Source organism: Mirounga angustirostris, unplaced genomic scaffold (genome assembly GCF_029215605.1).
Source record: "Mirounga angustirostris isolate CCGP_5_RB_7025 unplaced genomic scaffold, mMirAng1.0.hap1 SCAF_12, whole genome shotgun sequence".
Lineage (NCBI taxonomy): Eukaryota > Metazoa > Chordata > Mammalia > Carnivora > Phocidae > Mirounga > Mirounga angustirostris.
In genome coordinates this window covers 60053030-60071167 of record NW_026991720.1, presented here as the reverse complement: position 1 = coordinate 60071167, position 18138 = coordinate 60053030, and the positions used below count along the sequence as shown (strand labels likewise).

The window sequence follows — 18138 nt, the reverse complement described above, 5'->3', positions numbered from 1 at the left end:
TCATTTTATCTCTAACACTTCATAAGTCTGGGTTTCCAATTCAGGTCATGTTTCATTATCCATGAAGTCATTCTCAACTATTCCAATCTATGTTGCCCTCTTTAAGAAAAAAAAAAAAAATCTATAGAATTTACTGTCTATAACATTCATTTAATTTGTGGTCAAATGTTTTTATTGTTAATATTACAATAACAATGGTGTTAATAACTTTGAATGTCCTGACTTACTTTGTCCTTGTTTCACATCTATGGCATCCTTACTACTGTGAGCCTCTCAGTAAGATGAGGAAATGGAAGTATTCAAAGATAAAGTGACTCACCAAGGTAACACAGCTAGAAAACAGGAGACAAGGGTGCAGTGACTTCGGAAGCTGCACTCTGAGCTGCTAATGTTAACTCCTCACTTTAATGTATCTTATCTAACCCTAGCATATTTTCTCCTCTTCTCAAACTTCCCAGTATGCTTTTTGAAGTCAGGAATCATTTGTTTGGGGGAGGTTTTTCGTTGTTTTTTTTTTAATGCATATGAACTATATCCTAAATTAATAAATATTTAAATATTTGTCTATCTTTATCTTGGCATTTTCACCATCCAAGTAATTTATACAATTTCTAAAATGGAATGACTCAAAAACATGGCTTAAAAATGGTTTGATCTGTCAAACCATTTTTTTTCCTAATTGTGAGTTATGACTAGTCACGTGTGTTTCCCACAAAGCACTAGGCACAGACAACCTACCATTCAAACTGGAGAAAGAACGGGGTCTTTCACAAATTTGTAATGTATATGCTGCCACAACTGTAGTGTTTCCTCCCTTTGGGTTGGTAATGAAGCAAAATGGAAAGAAAGCTAACGTTTACCTTTTGGAGAACAATTTACTGATTCAAGCTATCTACGTTAGCTATCCTAGTAGCATTTGGTAGGTAGAGGAAATGACATCACAAACCAAACTTTTTCACTGCTAGATCAGTCAAATGCAATCATTTTGATTTCTTTTTAACTGTACTGTTGGTGTTACTCTTTTGAAACCTGTAGCTTATGAAATCCTCTAGCCTTAAAACAATATATATGTTAAATATACACTGACAATATCTTATTTCTATAGAACCACTGAGTTATCAAATACTAACCTGTGTGCCAAAATTTTGACATAAAATATCTCATTTAATCATTACATCAACCCATTCACTTTTCCTAACTTTGACTTAAGAGGCTCAAAAAAGTTAGGTAATTAGTCCAAGATCACAAAAATGGTGAACTGTGGAACTAGGAAGTGAACCTACACAAGTTGGGATCCAAATCCAACATGTCGCCTTGTGAGCCTAGAGCTACTTCCAGATCTTTTCTTCAGTGCTGAACAATCCTCAAATGTTAGTAATTCTAGGTACAGCTAGAATCTATTTTTCTTACATTTAGTATGCAGGGGCCAACTACTGAAACTCTCAAATTTGAATTTTTTTTTTCCCTGTGGCTTTTGATTTTCCTTGGAAACTAAAAATATAAGAATTGGTTATCCCAGAAGAATGAGTATGCTAATCCCTGTGAAATGCCCTGGGTCAAACATATCCAGTCTGGTAGAAGACAAACCACTGCCGAATACTTGATTCATTGGAGTAGAAGCTATTTTGTAAGGATGATCTTAGGTCAGGCACCTGGGTGGCTCAGTCGTTAAGCATCTGCCTTCGGCTCAGGTCATGATCCCGGGGTCCTGGGATCGAGCCCCGCGTCGGGCTCCCTGCTCAGCGGGAAAGCCTGCTTCTCCCTCTCCCACTCCCCCTGCTTGTGTTCCCTCTCTCGCTAGTGTCTCTGTCAAATAAATAAAATCTTTAAAAAAAAAAAAAAAAAGGATGATCTTAGGTCATTCACAATTTAATCAGCCAATTACTTTCATAGGGGCTTCCAGAAGGCCATCTCTAAAGCCAAATATCATTTCATCACAAGTAGTGTTATAGCAAGGGTCCCGTGGATTTTTATTATTTAAATAAGAGACGATCATAAAATTAGCACCCTTCTAATACAGTTCTCATCCTGATTATTGCTATTTAACTAGTGAATTTTTTTTTCTTCAGGCTGAGTGAACACTATAATTATTATTGCTTTGCACTGTAAAGGTTGCATCTTAATTGAAAAATCAACACTTTTTTCCTTTCAGTGAATACATCAACTTCAAAATCAACAAAAACATTGAAGATGAAGGCAATTTTGCTAGACCCCCAAATCAGAGTGTCCTCGATGAACCAGAACTCATAACCCGTAATCTTAAACATAAGATGTTAACTGATCCTATAACCAGGCCAGTATTACAAGTACCAGATGTCTTCAGCTCAACTTTCTGCTTATAAATCCCTATGGTCAAAGCAAAGGTAGGTTTGAACAAACACTTCTGAGTGTCTTCTGACAGTGTCACTGTGGAGAGGTACTAAACTGCACAGTGTGATCAACAGTAAAAGGTCAAGTTGTTCTTAAAATTATTTTACAGGGGGCGCCTGGGTGGCTCAGTTGGTTAAGCGACTGCCTTCGGTTCAGGTCACGTCCCCAGGGGTCCTGGGATCGAGTCCCACATCAGGCTCCCTGCTCGGCAGGGAGTCTGCTTCTCCCTCTGACCCTCTTCCCTCTCATGCTCTCTGTCTCTCATTCTCTCTCTCTCAAATAAATAAATAAAATCTTTAAAAAAAATTATTTTACAGGATGTATAGAAACAGCCTAGAAGTGGGCAGGTATAGGTATCATTTCTGAGTATGGCAAAAACAAAGAAAACAAAAACAACACAGAAAAGTAAACTGATCACAATGAATGCATTTGATCATAAAAATTACGTGATTTTTTTATTTTGTATATTTCATATATATTTGTGCATATATATAGAGAGAATAAAAGCTTATACCATTGCCTTTTATGTCCAAACATATATGCCTAATATATTTCATATAAACACAAAATGTTATACACGTGTGTGTGTATATATTTGTGTGTCTGTATAATACTCATTTAACGTTCAAGTTATCCTAGAGGAAGGTAAAATTATCATCCCTGTTTTATGCAGGAAGGAACTTAGGCACAGTAAGGTAAAATTGCTTATACAAGGTCACATACTATTAAGAAGCAGAAATTTGAACTCCACTGTCCAAGGTCTAATACCTTGCTCGTATGTAGTACACTGTACTCAGTCCCGAGAGAATCCCATCACTTCATATTACGTGACATTAGTGTTTATAGCATTAATACCATATAAAAGCTTGAAGAGATATTTAAAAAGTACTATCAGACAAAATGCCAAATGGTATGTTCAATTAACTTCAGCTTAATAGTAGCATGTGTTTCTGATGCTTATAGATAATGTCCCAACCAAAATTTAAAAATTCTCTTCTGAGAGCACCATTATTTTGTTAAGCAAACATTCAAGATTCCTGAAACTGAAGGCTTACGTATACAGAGAACTTAACCACACTTCTACAATTCAAAGCATGAGGATGAAGATTTTATAGAGTAATAGGGAACTAAGAGAGCTATCTACTCCACCCTTGCTTTCTAGATATGTGTTATTTTGTACATTGTTATAAATAAGAAATTTATAAATAAACATTTTTATGTTTTTTTATTTTTCCTTAATTTATATCATACAAACATACAAATTTATATATGTACACATGCACTTGGCAAAAATATTTATATGAATTTTTTTCACTTGTACAGCTCTAGCATTTCAATAAATGGGTGGTTCCCACATTTTGCTATGCACTATCCTGTGTACAAGAGCAAATGTTACAAGATGAGTCTTGGTTCTGATGTATGAATTCTCAACTGTTAAAGAAAGAAAGAAAGAGAGAGAGAGAGGAAGGAAGGAAGGAAAGGAAAGAAAGAAAGAAAAAGAAAGAAAGAAAGAAAGAAAGAAAGAAAGAAAGAAAGAAAGAAAGAAAGAAAGAAAGAAAGGAAAAGGGAAGGAAAGGAAAGGAGAGATGGAGATCATCGCTACTCTTGTTTTTATCTTTCATTTCATAGGATCTAGCATAACACCTGACATTATGAATATTTGTTGTCTAAACTTATTTTTCATTATGAGGAAAAAAGCTTTCTGGTTCTTAACCAAAAAAAACATGCTGCATTTTACCAAAATAAAGATGCCAGGTCTATAGATTCTAAAACTGTTATCTGCTTAGCTATATGATTAATATAAAAATAAAGAGTACAATTTTTCTGATCTCATAATCACAGCATTTGTGTGTATTTTACTATGCGTACAATTATTGCAATTTTGCATGAAGTAAGGCACTTTATACCAGTCCTAACAACAACAACAAAAAAGGTTTCATATATTTAGAGAGAAAGAGGGTGGGGGTGGGAGGTTGCTGACGAATAAAATTTGATAAAAATTTTAAGAAGAGTAAGAATGCAATATTTTAAATAAAATAAACAAGTTCGTATATGTGGGTCTCCTTAGGGCACATCAGGCATGCATAAATTCATATGATGACCTCTAAATATACATAAACAGATAGGTCTATACATTCCATAAGCACATTATCCAAACCTTCAGAAATTGCCATTTAAAAGCCAAGGGCCTAGGGCGCCTGGGTGGCTCAGTTGGTTAAGCGACTGCCTTCGGCTCAGGTCGTGATCCTGGAGTCCCGGGATCGAGTCCCACATCGGGCTCCCTGCTCGGCGGGGGGTCTGCTTCTCCCTCTGACCCTCCCCCCTCTCATGTGCTCTCTCTCTCATTCTCTCTCTCTCTCAAATAAATAAATAAAATCTTTAAAAAAAAAAAAAAAATAAAAAAAAAAAAATAAATAAAAAAAAAAAAATAAAAGCCAAGGGCCTAAATTTTCACTTTGATCAATGAGACAGCTTTATCACAAGATGAGATGACTGAAGTTTATTGATTAGCTGATAACCTTCTAATGCACCAGCCTTTAATCTGCAATAAAACAGTGAATGTAAGGAAAGCTTTCAGAAACGAATACAAGGTTTGATTATCCTAGAGGAAAACAATGTGAAGAGGCTCAGGATGGCAAAACATCCAGAAACACAGAGCAATGACATCCATTTTCTTGGCTTTCCCAGCAGACCCGTGAGTTGAGACAACTGTGTCACCTGACATTCTAGCCCCAGTGCCAAGAAATCAAATCAACATAATAAGGCTGTTGTGTCCGTGAGGATGGAGAAAAACAACCTCAAACAGCAGTAAAAGTTCACTTCACAGCATGACTGCCATTTCAAAGGAAAAGCTAACACTACTGAAGTTAACACTTCAGTATTATCCATACATCTTGATAGGAATGAGCCATTTTTAACTGAGTCCAGGGGTTTGACAGAACTTTTGCTGAATAGTATTTGAATAGTATTTGACAGAACTTTTGCTGGCTACTCTGTGGCTCAAAGAAAATCTCAGATGAAGATCTTATGTTTGGGCCTTAAATATCGGGACTGAAAGGTTCAGGGGGAAAAGTGGGCAAAGGGGGAATATATTTCTTTCTGATCAAAATTTATCCAGAATTTGGTATTGGCTTATAGAACTTGATCATAATGAGAAAAACCTAAATGATTGTAAACTATGAATTATATACAAATACATTAAAATTGATACAGTAGATAAAAAACTGGCATAAAGATATATTGAATTGAATTCATTCCCTCCTAAAATATATTTGTGTTACTGAGGTAGCTAAGCTTAAAGTGCCTTCTTTAACAAAAAAATGGTTGAGAAAAATATTTCTTACCCCAGCGTTATAGAGTATTTGATAAAGAAAAGGTCACCAATAAATGAAAGAATCTAAGTTTGTATAATTCTTATTTGCTGTTTTCCCAACACACAAGTAAGGGCATACAATTGTTCTTGTTTTAAAATCACAGAGCCAAATAACCTTTCTGGATTTCAGTTTTTCATCTTTAAAACAAGAGCACTGAGATCATTAATCTATGACATCTCTTCACTCTGCAGCTCTGGGGTTCTCGTGAATATTTACTACTACTTTGGGAATTCCGTGAATCCTACTACTCTGACTAGTACTAACACTGAGACTTCTACTGTTGTCACTACTCCATCATCTGCCCAAAGGTTCTTCTTCCACAGTGAGGAAAACATACCATGTCTGAAACATTTTCAGACAAAAACTGCACATACACAACAGGCAAATGTATGATGTATCATAAATCTCTCTCAAATTCTGGATAAGAGGAAGTCTTTAAGGCAGGGAAAGGCAAGCACTAGAGCCTAGATGAGAAATGGAACAGTTCCAAGTACCAAATCCTCCCATCTTCCTTCAACCATAGCTATTAGCTCAGATAAGTTCACAGAACACCTTTTTTGGGACAAACCCCTATGGGAAGGTTCTCTTGGTCTCTCTCAATCTATCATGCCTTAATAAGAAGAATTTTCAAACAATATCCATGTCCTATATGAAGAACATCTCTGTTAGTGATGAACATTTTTTTTTTTTTAAGAGTAGTAACAGTTGGTGCACAAAGGAGAGGTCAAACGTTTTCATCTCTCAGAGCGCCTGGGTGGCTCAGTCAGTTAAGCGTCCAACTCTTGATCTCAGCTCAGATCTTGTTCTCAGAGTCATGAGCTTGAGCCCCGAGCTGAGTTCTATGTTGGCCGTGGAGTCTACTGAAGCGGGGGAGAAAAGCTACCCCCCAAAAAATAGTATTAACAGTTTTGAAACCTTTACAAGTGGGCTGAGTACTGGCCCTTGGGGAAAGGAGATGTTCCTAAACTATGCAAGTTTGAGCTGGAGATCCGACCTATATGATTTCAATCATCTGAGGCCTTAGTTGATTATTTTATGCTCTATGTTTCTCTATAAAAAATAGGAAAAAATACCGAGTTATTTCAGAGTACTTGTGTTAAATAGAGATTACTGAGAAATGTATTTTGAGATAGAAGTATCAATATTTATTAGAGAGCCCTAATCTGATAACAGAGACTGATCACTGATAATGTTACATAAATGCAAATGGCTTTCCATTACACCTCAAAGAAAAAACAAAACATGGGAAAATACAAGCAGAATAGTTGCATTAGATTTCAGACAACTTAAGCCACCTGTGCATGAATATGTCTAAAACACTTTTTTAAGACTCTAAATATCCGAGAAGCTATTCATTCAATTCACTGAATACCCACAAAATGAGGATTATACAAAGATGTATAGGACATGATCCATCCTCTATAAGCCAACTTAAATAATATTAACATTGAGATGTATATAAAGCATTTATGACCACACAGAATTCATTAATTCTACGATAAGCAAAGAATAAATGACATTCATAAATGAAATGATTCATGAATGAACAGAATCTTAAAAAATGAGTATGATCTCAAAAAGTAGAGTAGGTCAGTATTTTGCACATATAACTGCCACCAGAGTACATGATTTATTAAGAGACGCAAGATAACCCTCTTAGTCCCTATCACAGGAATTTAAGCATGGGCTAAAGAGGTGTGAACATAGACAATGACAGTAATCCACTGGAAAATCCAGTGGCCATACCTTTGAACAGAGTGCTTTTTGTAGAAATAAACATAAAATTAAAAAAACAAAAAACAAAAAACAATGTAATAAGCACATTTTCTTCAGAATGTAATAGACGAGCATCTGAATATACCATGTCTATGCATAAACATTGACCCCTATACAACTCCACATCCCTTGACATGGGATGAATAAGACTTTGTTTATTCAGTTGCATGCAGTTTGGAATATAAGTTCCATGAGAGCAGAGGTATTTTCCTATTTGTCCAGCACTGTGTTATCAGTGCCTAGACAGAACAGGGCAAAGGATAGATTAAAACATGTTCATTAAATGAATAAACATTTAGAGTCTTGTCAACCTACTTAACACCCTCGATAAAAATATACAACTAAGGATATTTGTATCAATAAATAATTTAAACTAAAATCTCATAAGTAAAATGAGAATTGTTACACTATTAAGATTTATTACTCATATTTTAAATCATAAAAATCAAAATAATGAATATGGCTCACATTTCTAAGAATACAATCATTCCAATTTTGCAAACAGAAATATGAATACAAGATTTCCTTATAGTAAGACATAAATAAAGGAGCAATCACAATTCAAGTCTCTTTTAGGGATTTAAAAATCTCCCCTAACAGGACTGTAAAGTGAAAAACGAGGAGCAACTATGAAACAAGCCTCTGACTGGTTTAACAATGTGGCATCTACAGCAAAATGAACTTCTTTGCTAAACCTTAGATTTAAGTAAGAGTCAAAGACTGCATATGAAATCATTACACAAAGGCACTTTTTCTGTCTTAAAGTTTAATCAGACATTGTATAAACAGGATTTTTAATCTAGCCATTTCTGATATACTGTCAGTAATTGAGTTTTGAGTTAACATCACCCTTAGCTACTGTCAAGTGCAAGTAATGCTTGTTGGGGTGTAATTCATCAGATTTTAAAAAAGCAACCATAACTGGTACATTCCTGGGTTTGGGCACCACAAAAAAAAAAGGGGGGGGAATGCAACCACATGAAACCAACCATTTTTACTTACTGAGACATAGCACAAACTCTCGTTAAGAAAAAATTCAATAACAGAAGCAAATAGGCACTGTGCATCTCAAGTAGATGTTTAATGTTATAAAAGGGGAAAAGTGGCAAAATGATAAAAATAAAAACCATAAAAACACTAAACAGACAGGACATGCAGGTTTACGTGTACTACTTTAGCTCGGATTACTTCTTCTTTATATCTGATTTTGTAAAATTTACATGTTCTATGAAATGATGGTCCAGAAATATAGCCATTTTCATGACTGCTTTGGCCTTATTTGCAAACACTAGCAAATGTTTGCATTCGTAATCACCACTATGCCTAAGTATATGTATGTATGTATATTAAAAACACTGGAACAAAGAATATAATATTTGGTTCTGCAATTTCCCACCATCATCCCTTACCTAAACTTTCCAACAAATACTGTGGGGCTCTCAGCCAAATCACTCCAGTAATCGCATAGCAATATACTTATTTAATATTAAGCAAAATTTAACCAAAGATGGCACAGATCACTTGTCTCAAAATAATTTGTTACTAATTATAGGCAGGGTAAGTGGAAAGGATTTGTTGGCATACTTCCATTGATCATGTTTCTGAAGTCAATTTCTAGGACAACGTATTCAACTAAAGGCAAAATTTAAGAGGATGAATAAAACAGGAAAGAAAGCTAAAAACGGGGTGAAATATACAATTTCGGCTTTCAGCTGTAATATAGCCACAAACTCCAGTTTTGTGGGGGGTTTGGCTTTGCTTTGTTTTTTGGTTTTCATTTTGGCATTAAATCTGAACAATCTACCTTTGAAGAATGAGCTGATAAAACTAAAAATTTGGGGGCGCCTGGGTAGCTCAGTTGGTTGAGCGACTGCCTTCAGCTCAGGTCATGATCCTGGAGTCCCGGGATCGAGTCCCGCATCGGGCTCCCTGCTCAGCAGGGAGTCTGCCTCTCCCCCTGACCCTCCCCCCTTTCATGCTCTCTCTCTCTCTCAAATAAATAAATAAAATCTTTTTTTTTTAAGATTTTATTTATTTATTCAGAAGAGACAGAGAGAGAGATGAGAGGGAGAAGCAGGCTCGCCACTGAGCAGGGAGCCCGATGTGGGACTCGATCCCAGGACCCTGGGATCATGACCTGAGCCGAAGGCAGATGCTCAACCATCTGAGCCACCCAGGCACCAATATAAATAAAATCTTAAAAAAAAAAAAAAAAAAAAAACCTAAAAATTTTGAAAAGGATCTACCTGAACAGACTTTATTAAAACTGATGCAATTTTCTAGCTATAAATATATAGTCATTTACAGTAATTTCTAATTACACACATTTCACCATTAATTGTGGTTTTTCTAAAATCTACCTTTTTATATCCAGCAAGCATTCCCCATATTTAGATATTATCTTTCCTTTTTTTCCTTGAATGTGGAAGAAGTGCCATAGAATCATAACGTGTTCTGGGCCTGAGAGATTATTTATTTCCCTGTCATTTTCCGGATAAGTAAATAAAGGTTAACTGACATGCCCGAGGTGTATGATTTAGAGTTTGTTTCTTCTATGGAACTTGACAGATTTCCAGGACGTTATCTAAAACAAAATTTCTTGTAAACATAGCTTTTTTTCCGCTGGGTTTATTTTCATTTGAAAAATATGTTCTTTGTGAAACAATCAAGCACCAAAATGTTTGTTTTGCTGAAAGGTGGCCACTGGACTCTAAATCGTGCCCAACATAGGTGAGGTGCTCACTAACAGTGAAAGAGTAGACCGTCGTGGGATGAGTAACCCCAGTGGATGCATCCAGAACATGGTAGGGCCACCAATACTTGGTTCTCCTTAACTGGCATGGGGAGGATTCCTTCTAAACTAGAACTGATTCTAGTATGACAGGGATCTACAGTGAGCACTTTCTGAGGGTAAAGAAATATAAGTAAAAAATAGTCTTTGGAACTGGATAATACAAAAACTCTATCAAAGATTATAAAAATTAACAATGTCAACAATATCATTTTTATGTAGACTTCATTTTTTAATTCCCTAGTATATTTGCATAACAAAATGAAGTGTATTACTTCTATAACAATTTTCAGAATCTCTATCACTTAATGAATTGTATACATGAACAGGAGTCCATCCTACAACTTAATAGCAAAAGACTGATACTGCTGTCATTGTTCCACAAATAAGTAAATGACATGATAAGCAACATATCTAACTTTATGTTGCACGGAAAGCCTGCATCAGAATCATCTAATAGCTCATGAGAAATTTGAGGGCCCAATTCCAGACCTGAAAGGCAAACTCTCATAGGACAGGGAACATGAAGCTACATTTGAACAAGCTACCCAAATGATGTTTGTCCATACTCAAATGTGAATAAGATTACTGGACTCATGTAGAATTACATAGCTGATTACTTTTAGTAAAATAATTAAAACACATCTCAAATGCTTATTTTCCTGAATGGGGTGCCAGATAAAAATCTAAAACTGATAAATGAAGAAGTTGCTGTGTATGGATATTATTATAAATGAAAGGCATCAAAAAAAAAAAAAAAAGAAGGTTGCTGTAGAGAATGGGACTGTGTTGAACAATCTTATTTGTGTTTTTATCCCCCACTCTGTGAACATAATGCTTTGATAAAATATAAAAAAGAAAAAAGCGAAAGACAAAAAAGACAAAGAAACAAATAAACCCAAAACAACTGAAACAACAACAAAAAAACGTACACAAAGGAAACAGAACCTTCAAGAGCTGGTTATAGCTTACATCTCAAGTAATACTATCTAAGATGAGGAAGGCACGAGGCTATTCATCCTTGAAGTGGATAGTTTGAGTCTGTACAGTGGCATGTTTAAACATGCCTCAGTTTTTTGGGTTTTTTTAAAGAAAACAAGACACAGTAACAAACTCATGTTCTCAAATCCCAGAAATGGACTTCCTCTTTGTATGCTCACCTGTGGGTAAAAGAAGCTGTAGGAATGAAAGACAAAGTCTTCCCGGCCAGTCATATCCAAAAATTTAATCGGGCAAGAAAGGTTTCAAAATCAGTAATAAAAAGCTAACTTTTATCAAGTACTCACTATGTGTGTAGAAAGGAACACAACACAAGAAGGTGGCTTAGTAGAAAAGCAGAAAAGTAAGAAACACAAGCCACCAATGGAACTTCCCAATGCAGGGCAAGGACAGGTTAACATAAAAGAAGTTATTTAGTCAGGGTCTGCACAGAGACTTCTCTGACTTCAGTTTCTTAAAAAGCAGATTTGTAATCATTATCTGTTAAGGTGCCCCCCGCCCCCTCCCAATGTAACTGCAAAAGGGACCCAAGTACTATTAGATTTTTTTTTTGATTCCTAAGAAAATGAAGTATAGCTATGACTTTTATTTACTTGAACAAAGACTCATCCATGTAATAGTGGCTTTAACAGCTGAGATCCCACACACTGGTTTGCCGTGATGGTTTTCAGTTGGGTCACTAGTACCCTATTACGAATTTCAATTGAAGTACGCAAACTTGCAAACTTTTAATGTTTACTTTCTGATATATAAACATATCAGAGTCAAGGTTATTGTTATTCCTTTAATGACACTATTCTAACTGACTTGCATTCCAGTGTTCTTTCTTGAGTACAAGAGAAAGAAGTAGAGTTATAAAGACCTATCCTGCTGGGAATTTTTGCATAACCCTGTTTATACCCCTGGGAACATTCTGGGAAGAGGTAAAAGGTAAAGTGAACATCATCTATTCTGTGAATCACTGTAGAGAAAACAATGAAAAGAACCAATGTAACCAAATGGAAACAAACTAGTTGGAAAAATTATAACATATTACTGTAATGAAAAAAAAAATGAGGTAGTAGATTTCAAAAGATGAGTGCTATAACTATATTTAAAGTATGTGATTTATAATGTAAGATTATTAATAAACACATAATTTACAAAAATTCAGTTTATATATAAATTTGTGTCTACTTTGGAAAGATAAGGCTAATTTATGTTCTAAATACTCTTTAAATTCTCTTTTCTGAAAAGACAGCTTTCTACTTCCTCTGGACTAAAGAATATCTTAAAGTAATTCTGCTTTTTTCAGCAGAGTGTCTGAGTTCTGAAAAGATTTGTTTCTAAGAAATAAACAATTTGTTAGAGCCAAGTAAGCTTTTCTCTTAGCCTCCACTCACCTCCTAGGATGGACCTGTAGGGAGGTTTTTGTTTGTTTTCATTTGCCTTCAGTGACCATAGGTGCTTCGAAAGTCAGCACCCTTCAAAGGTTAGCAGCAAGCTATAAGTCTTTAGAGTCTAGATTTCCAGTTGACATATTTTGTAAGTAAAAGTAAAGAATGTTTGGGAAGATTTTTAGAGAATCCCCAAGTGTTACAGTTTAATCTCATTTCTCACAATTTTGAACGCTCTGTTCTCTCTTCTTCCACATAGATTTATACCTCACGAAGGTCAAATGTATGCTCTATAAACCAGGGTTGAACAGACTTTGGCTGTTCCTTTTCCTAACCTACATTTACCAAAGGACTAAAGCAATAAAGAGAGGCATTTTATTTGATTGAGGTATGCAAGGAAACCTGATTATTTATGTTTGAAAAAACAGCCCCATAAAGTCTATAGACGGGCCACACAGAGGGGGCAGGGTTTCTTTCTATTCCTAGCGATAGGATCCCTCTGATCCACTAAGCATTCCCAGAGAAGAATCAAATATTTGTAAAAGGCATTTAACAGACAATCTAACCTTTCAGTTCCAATATTTGATAACCTCCTTCATCCAGAAATCCTTAGAATTTAATCCATATACCCTATTTCTCTTTTTGAATCATTTCCCTTTGTTCTGTTCTCATTGAACATTGAAATTAGCTGCTCACCATCTTCAAACAATAGTCCTTTATGTCAGTGGAAACGTGAAATAAAGCACACCTCCATTTTCTTTTTATTAGACTATTTCAGGTTTATTTTTACCTTTGTTTAGAGGTTTCCTTTAAAATTCTGTGTTTTATTCACAAGTCCCGGAGCCATATTTGTTAAATTGTAAATATTCACTATTGAAGAAAAATAAAACCTCAGCATTCTGAAAGTGTTTGGCTAAACATTCATGGTTTTAGCATGTTTTTCCAGAATGAGACTACATCTAGTGTGTTAAGGCATGATCATATATTTCCCTACCGTAAGAAGGGAATTAGGACTTTGAAAACACTTAGGAGGAAAAGAGCATGAAGAAGTTGACCACATTTATGTGATCACAATTTTACTTACTGTACTTCTATAACATGCTAGGCAGGACATGCTCGTAATCCTCCAGAGGTTTACAGTCTTATTGAAGAAATACATGTATCTAAAATGTTACAGTAAGTACAAGACACAAGATACTGTAGAGTCTAACTCTGCAGGTAAGGGTGGCAAGAAAAAGTCAAGAAAGACTTCCATGTGGTGAAGTCTAAGCTAGGTCTGGAGTAGGAGCTCTACCAACACCACAAAGCAAAAGTAAAAGTTTATAAAGCAAAACGAACAACATGTGCAAAGGCGGAGAGACATAAAACAGCTCCATCTGTTTAGAGAATTGAAAAATTAGAAGGGCGCAAGCTCAGGGGATAGGGAGGAACCAGGTGCTGGGATGGCATGAGTTAAAACTGAAACAGCAAGTCAAGGCCCAGATGGAAGAGTGATGTTCTGTAGGACTTTGTTCTGAAGAAAGTTTAAGGAGAAAATTAACAAGGTCAGACAACAATGCATGAATGCCACTGCAGAGAACGGACTGGGAGGAGGGAAACCTGAAAAGAACACCAACCAAAAGGCTTACTCACAGGATCAGTCAAGGCAGAATGTGGATGTGAACTCAGTCAAATAGAGGTTAAGTAGAGACCATAAAATTAAGATATTTTTGAAAGGTAGAATCAACAACTTGGTAAGCAGGTGGAGGTCTATGGTAAAGAACCAGGAAGAATTGCAGATAAAGATTTTCAGCTTAGATGGTGATGCCATCAACTTGGAAAGGCAAGGGAAGTACAAAAGAGACGTTGATTGGGAAAAATAATAATAATTCCCACATTGGCCTGGCTGAGCGGGAACTGTCCATGGAGCATCACGTGTAATGGTGTTTTATGCCGATGCTCAGCTAAGGGCTGAGGGTTGAGTCCCGAGCTGTTTCGTTTTTTCTCACTTGGCACAAGGATCACATGGTGGATCAGGGGAAGATGCCCAGTAGACAGGGGCAGGGGGACACCCAGGCCAGAGATAACAGCGTAGGAGACATCACTGTACAGAAGGGTGCTGGCCACTACAGCAACCAATAGCCACGTGTGGCTCTTTAAATTTAAAGTCATAGGAATTAAATAAAACAACAAATTCATTTCTTCAGTCCCATTAACCACAGTTCATATGCTCAGTGCGCAACATGGTTAGTGACTACTCTACCAAATAGTCAGAAACAGATTATTTCTATCATCACAGATAGTTCTATGGGACTGTGCAGGGATGGCCCACGTTAGACGAGAGCAAAGCCTTGGGGACAGAACCCTGGGGAAAGAGGAGGGAAGGAAGATGAGTGGAGGGAGAAGTAATCAAAGTAGTTAAAAGAGAAAGGAAAAACCATCCCAATGTGGATCAAGAGAAGAAAGAGTTTAAAAGGAGATAAAAGAGTCAAGAATATGAAAAACTGAAAAGAGGTCAAATAAGAAAAGGAACAAAAATTTCTTTCTGGTAGTGATTTTACCCTGGCATTTGATACAGTATTGAAATCATTACCAGTTTCTTCAGATGTAAAATGACTCAATGAGAATAATTCTCCCACTCAGATGACAGGTTTAGCTTTTAGAAAGAACTCCAGTGTCCCACAGAAAGAGAAATTCTGGAAATGTGACCATTCCCTTCCCACATTTTAAAGAAGAAAGGAAGGCCTTGCCTAGCCATCATCCTTGGCTGTCATCTTTCTGGAAATTTCTAAGGGTATCTAATTAAGGTCTATATCATTGCTGAATAGGCTTCTTGAAATTGCCTAATAACAATATTCAGACATCAAACAGCACATAAAATTCTCTTCTTAGATCAAAAATCAAGCTGACAGAACAGCAGTTACCAGGGCTTGGACAGTGAGGAGTTATTTTTTGGTAAGTACAGAGTTGAGAATCAGATGATGAGAAGGTTCTGGAGGTGGGCAGTGTTGATGTTTACACAACAATGTGAGTCCCACTGAGCTGCACACTTAAAAAATGGTTAAAACGGTAAATTTTCTGTCATGTATATTTTACCACAATTGAACAAAAAAATTTTTAATGAAGCTGAACGAAAACACAGGAGGAAATCTGGATGTAACTTCTTACAACCAACCCTTGACACCTGGGAAATTTAAAATACCAAACAGAAAAGTGGAAAACATTGCTCACAGACATCTGCTCCTCGAAGTCCCATAGGTATTGGTATTAGACGTGTGAGATTATGTGTGAGAATATGAGTTTGATAAGCTGTAAGGCAGTAAGCATGTCTAGTTGCTGTTAATACTGCCCCTGTGAAACCATCAATGGTCCGGAAAAATGAAACAAGTTAGAGCTCTACGTGGTAACTAACAGAATGAAAATGTATTAGGTCACTTTCATCATCAAGATGGCATTTATACCCCTTTCTTTACTATTTACACGTCAGGTCAACAGCTGCAGTTAGTTGGTAGAATGGCAGAGCATAAATATGAGGAGGAAAGCCGGAGGCAGCCATGTTTATACAAGCATAACGCGCACTCAGGGATTACTGGGAGGCGACTGTCCCATGAATCACAAGTCACGCATTCTCTGACAGGCCCTGGAGCAAGGCTCAGGGAAAGAAACACTGAAGGGAGCCTAGGAGAAGCCATGGGCTACTTCCATTTGTGTCACTGTAACCAGGAGGCAGAAAATGAAGCTAAAAATTACATCAAAGCAGGTGAAAGTTGGTGAATATAAAATAATACAAGCCAACAAATTTTTGTAAGTTATTCAATACATAGTCTCACATGGATCTTCACTACTGACTTTCTCCCATCAGTATTCAGACTTTTTCTCATGAACATACCAAAAAGCTGGAAGTAAACACTTGCACATTCATGGATCACACCCTATTCTCCAAAGGTATTAACCAAATACAGAGAATAGGACCATCTTTTAATCAAAACAGTTTTCCTTAGCTACTGTTTGCAGCTCCGCTTAGATCATACAAGGATTCTGCTGATGTCACAACTTGACAAACAGAATCACCTCATGACTATACGCTAAAAAGGTACCAACATAACACGAGAACAGACACTGGAGGTAGAAACCAACCAAAGAGAAAGAATGAAAGAAGGAAACCAGAAAGACAGAAAAATTCAAGAGATGAGTCATACTATACTTACAACTTTCAGCCTGATAGTCTGGCACAAACTGCTCATCATTGTCAGGTACCTGAGCTGAAGGGGAAAAAAAAAAAAAAAAAAAATTAAAAAAAAATTAAGAGAGAAACTGCCAAGGCATAAGGAATGTCAAAGTAAGATCTTTGTTGGCTCAGATCAAACCTATGATTATTTGCCAATGAGCTCCTATTTAAAATGGTATTGACAGCAATACTTGGGAGGGAAAACAGAAGCAACCATTGATGTCAATGAGAAAACGTAACTGTCAGAAATATAATTGTGGCAGTTGTGGTCCTTTGGAATATCACGTGCCAGATGGAAATAAAAGAGACATACAAAATAGAAGAAGCTACAGGATTTCTATTAGCTGCGGGGCTTCTTTGCAAGAATGGAGTAAGAAGTATTTCAATGTACCCATTGCTAGTGCTGCAACAGCCCAGCTATATTCACTACAGCATCCTTTCAAATGATGTGCACGTACACACATCTCTCTGCTTTGACGGAAATGCCTGTTTTGGGTATATTCAGTCCATTGCAAATGAGACTACCATAAGGAAAAGTGCTTGACCTAAATTTGGCTGAAATATGCTACAAAGTATTTTTTTAGTGAAAGCATATCCACTGATTTTGGTCACAGAGAAGAAAATAATATGTTGTAGTGATTATGTCATAATAATAAAATTATAAAAATAATAAAAATAAATCCCATCTTTTCAGGCAAAATAGTTTCCTGGCAACTATACGACATTCGTGAAAAGAATATCACTATTTAATCAATCCTCATGTCAAATAACTTCCCTATTTTTAGTAAAGGAAAAAAAAATACTGAAGAGCAAGGACTTAATGCATTCGGCAGAATCAAAACACAAGTACACTTTTTCACTTCTAAAGTATTTTCATCATGGTTGATTTTAGACATCAAAATAACCTATTCCAAATTGACAAGATATTACTAAAACAAGCTTTCACGTGCATACACAAATGTACACAAACACATATAAACGACATAAAATAGAAGTTAGTTCCTTTTAATTTGGTAAAAATAGAGGAGCTATCCTATTTAACTTTAGCTACGATCCGATTCCTAGTATTACTTTACTAGTAATATCTAATATTGAAATATTTTATCCAGTCAAGTCATATTAAAATAGATGTCAATTAATTTTTTAAAAAGAGCCTACTGTGAATGGGGAATGTTTATGAACATAACCATTCTCTGTGGAAAAAGTTTCAGGTTGCTAGTTGAATGAGTTAAAAAAAAATCCCTA

General features: G+C 36.1%; 1 protein-coding gene across 3 annotated transcripts in view; it reads right to left on the bottom strand.

Annotated features, from left to right (window-relative positions):
- The window catches only part of ETV1 (ETS variant transcription factor 1), a 97462-nt gene that overhangs the window by 66968 nt on the left and 12356 nt on the right, over positions 1-18138 (bottom strand). For all 3 annotated transcript variants that reach the window (XM_054505272.2, XM_054505273.2, XM_054505271.2), the window contains one exon: positions 16874-16927. In XM_054505272.2, the coding sequence (XP_054361247.1) occupies positions 16874-16927 (54 nt within the window). The remainder of the gene's footprint in view (positions 1-16873; positions 16928-18138) is intronic.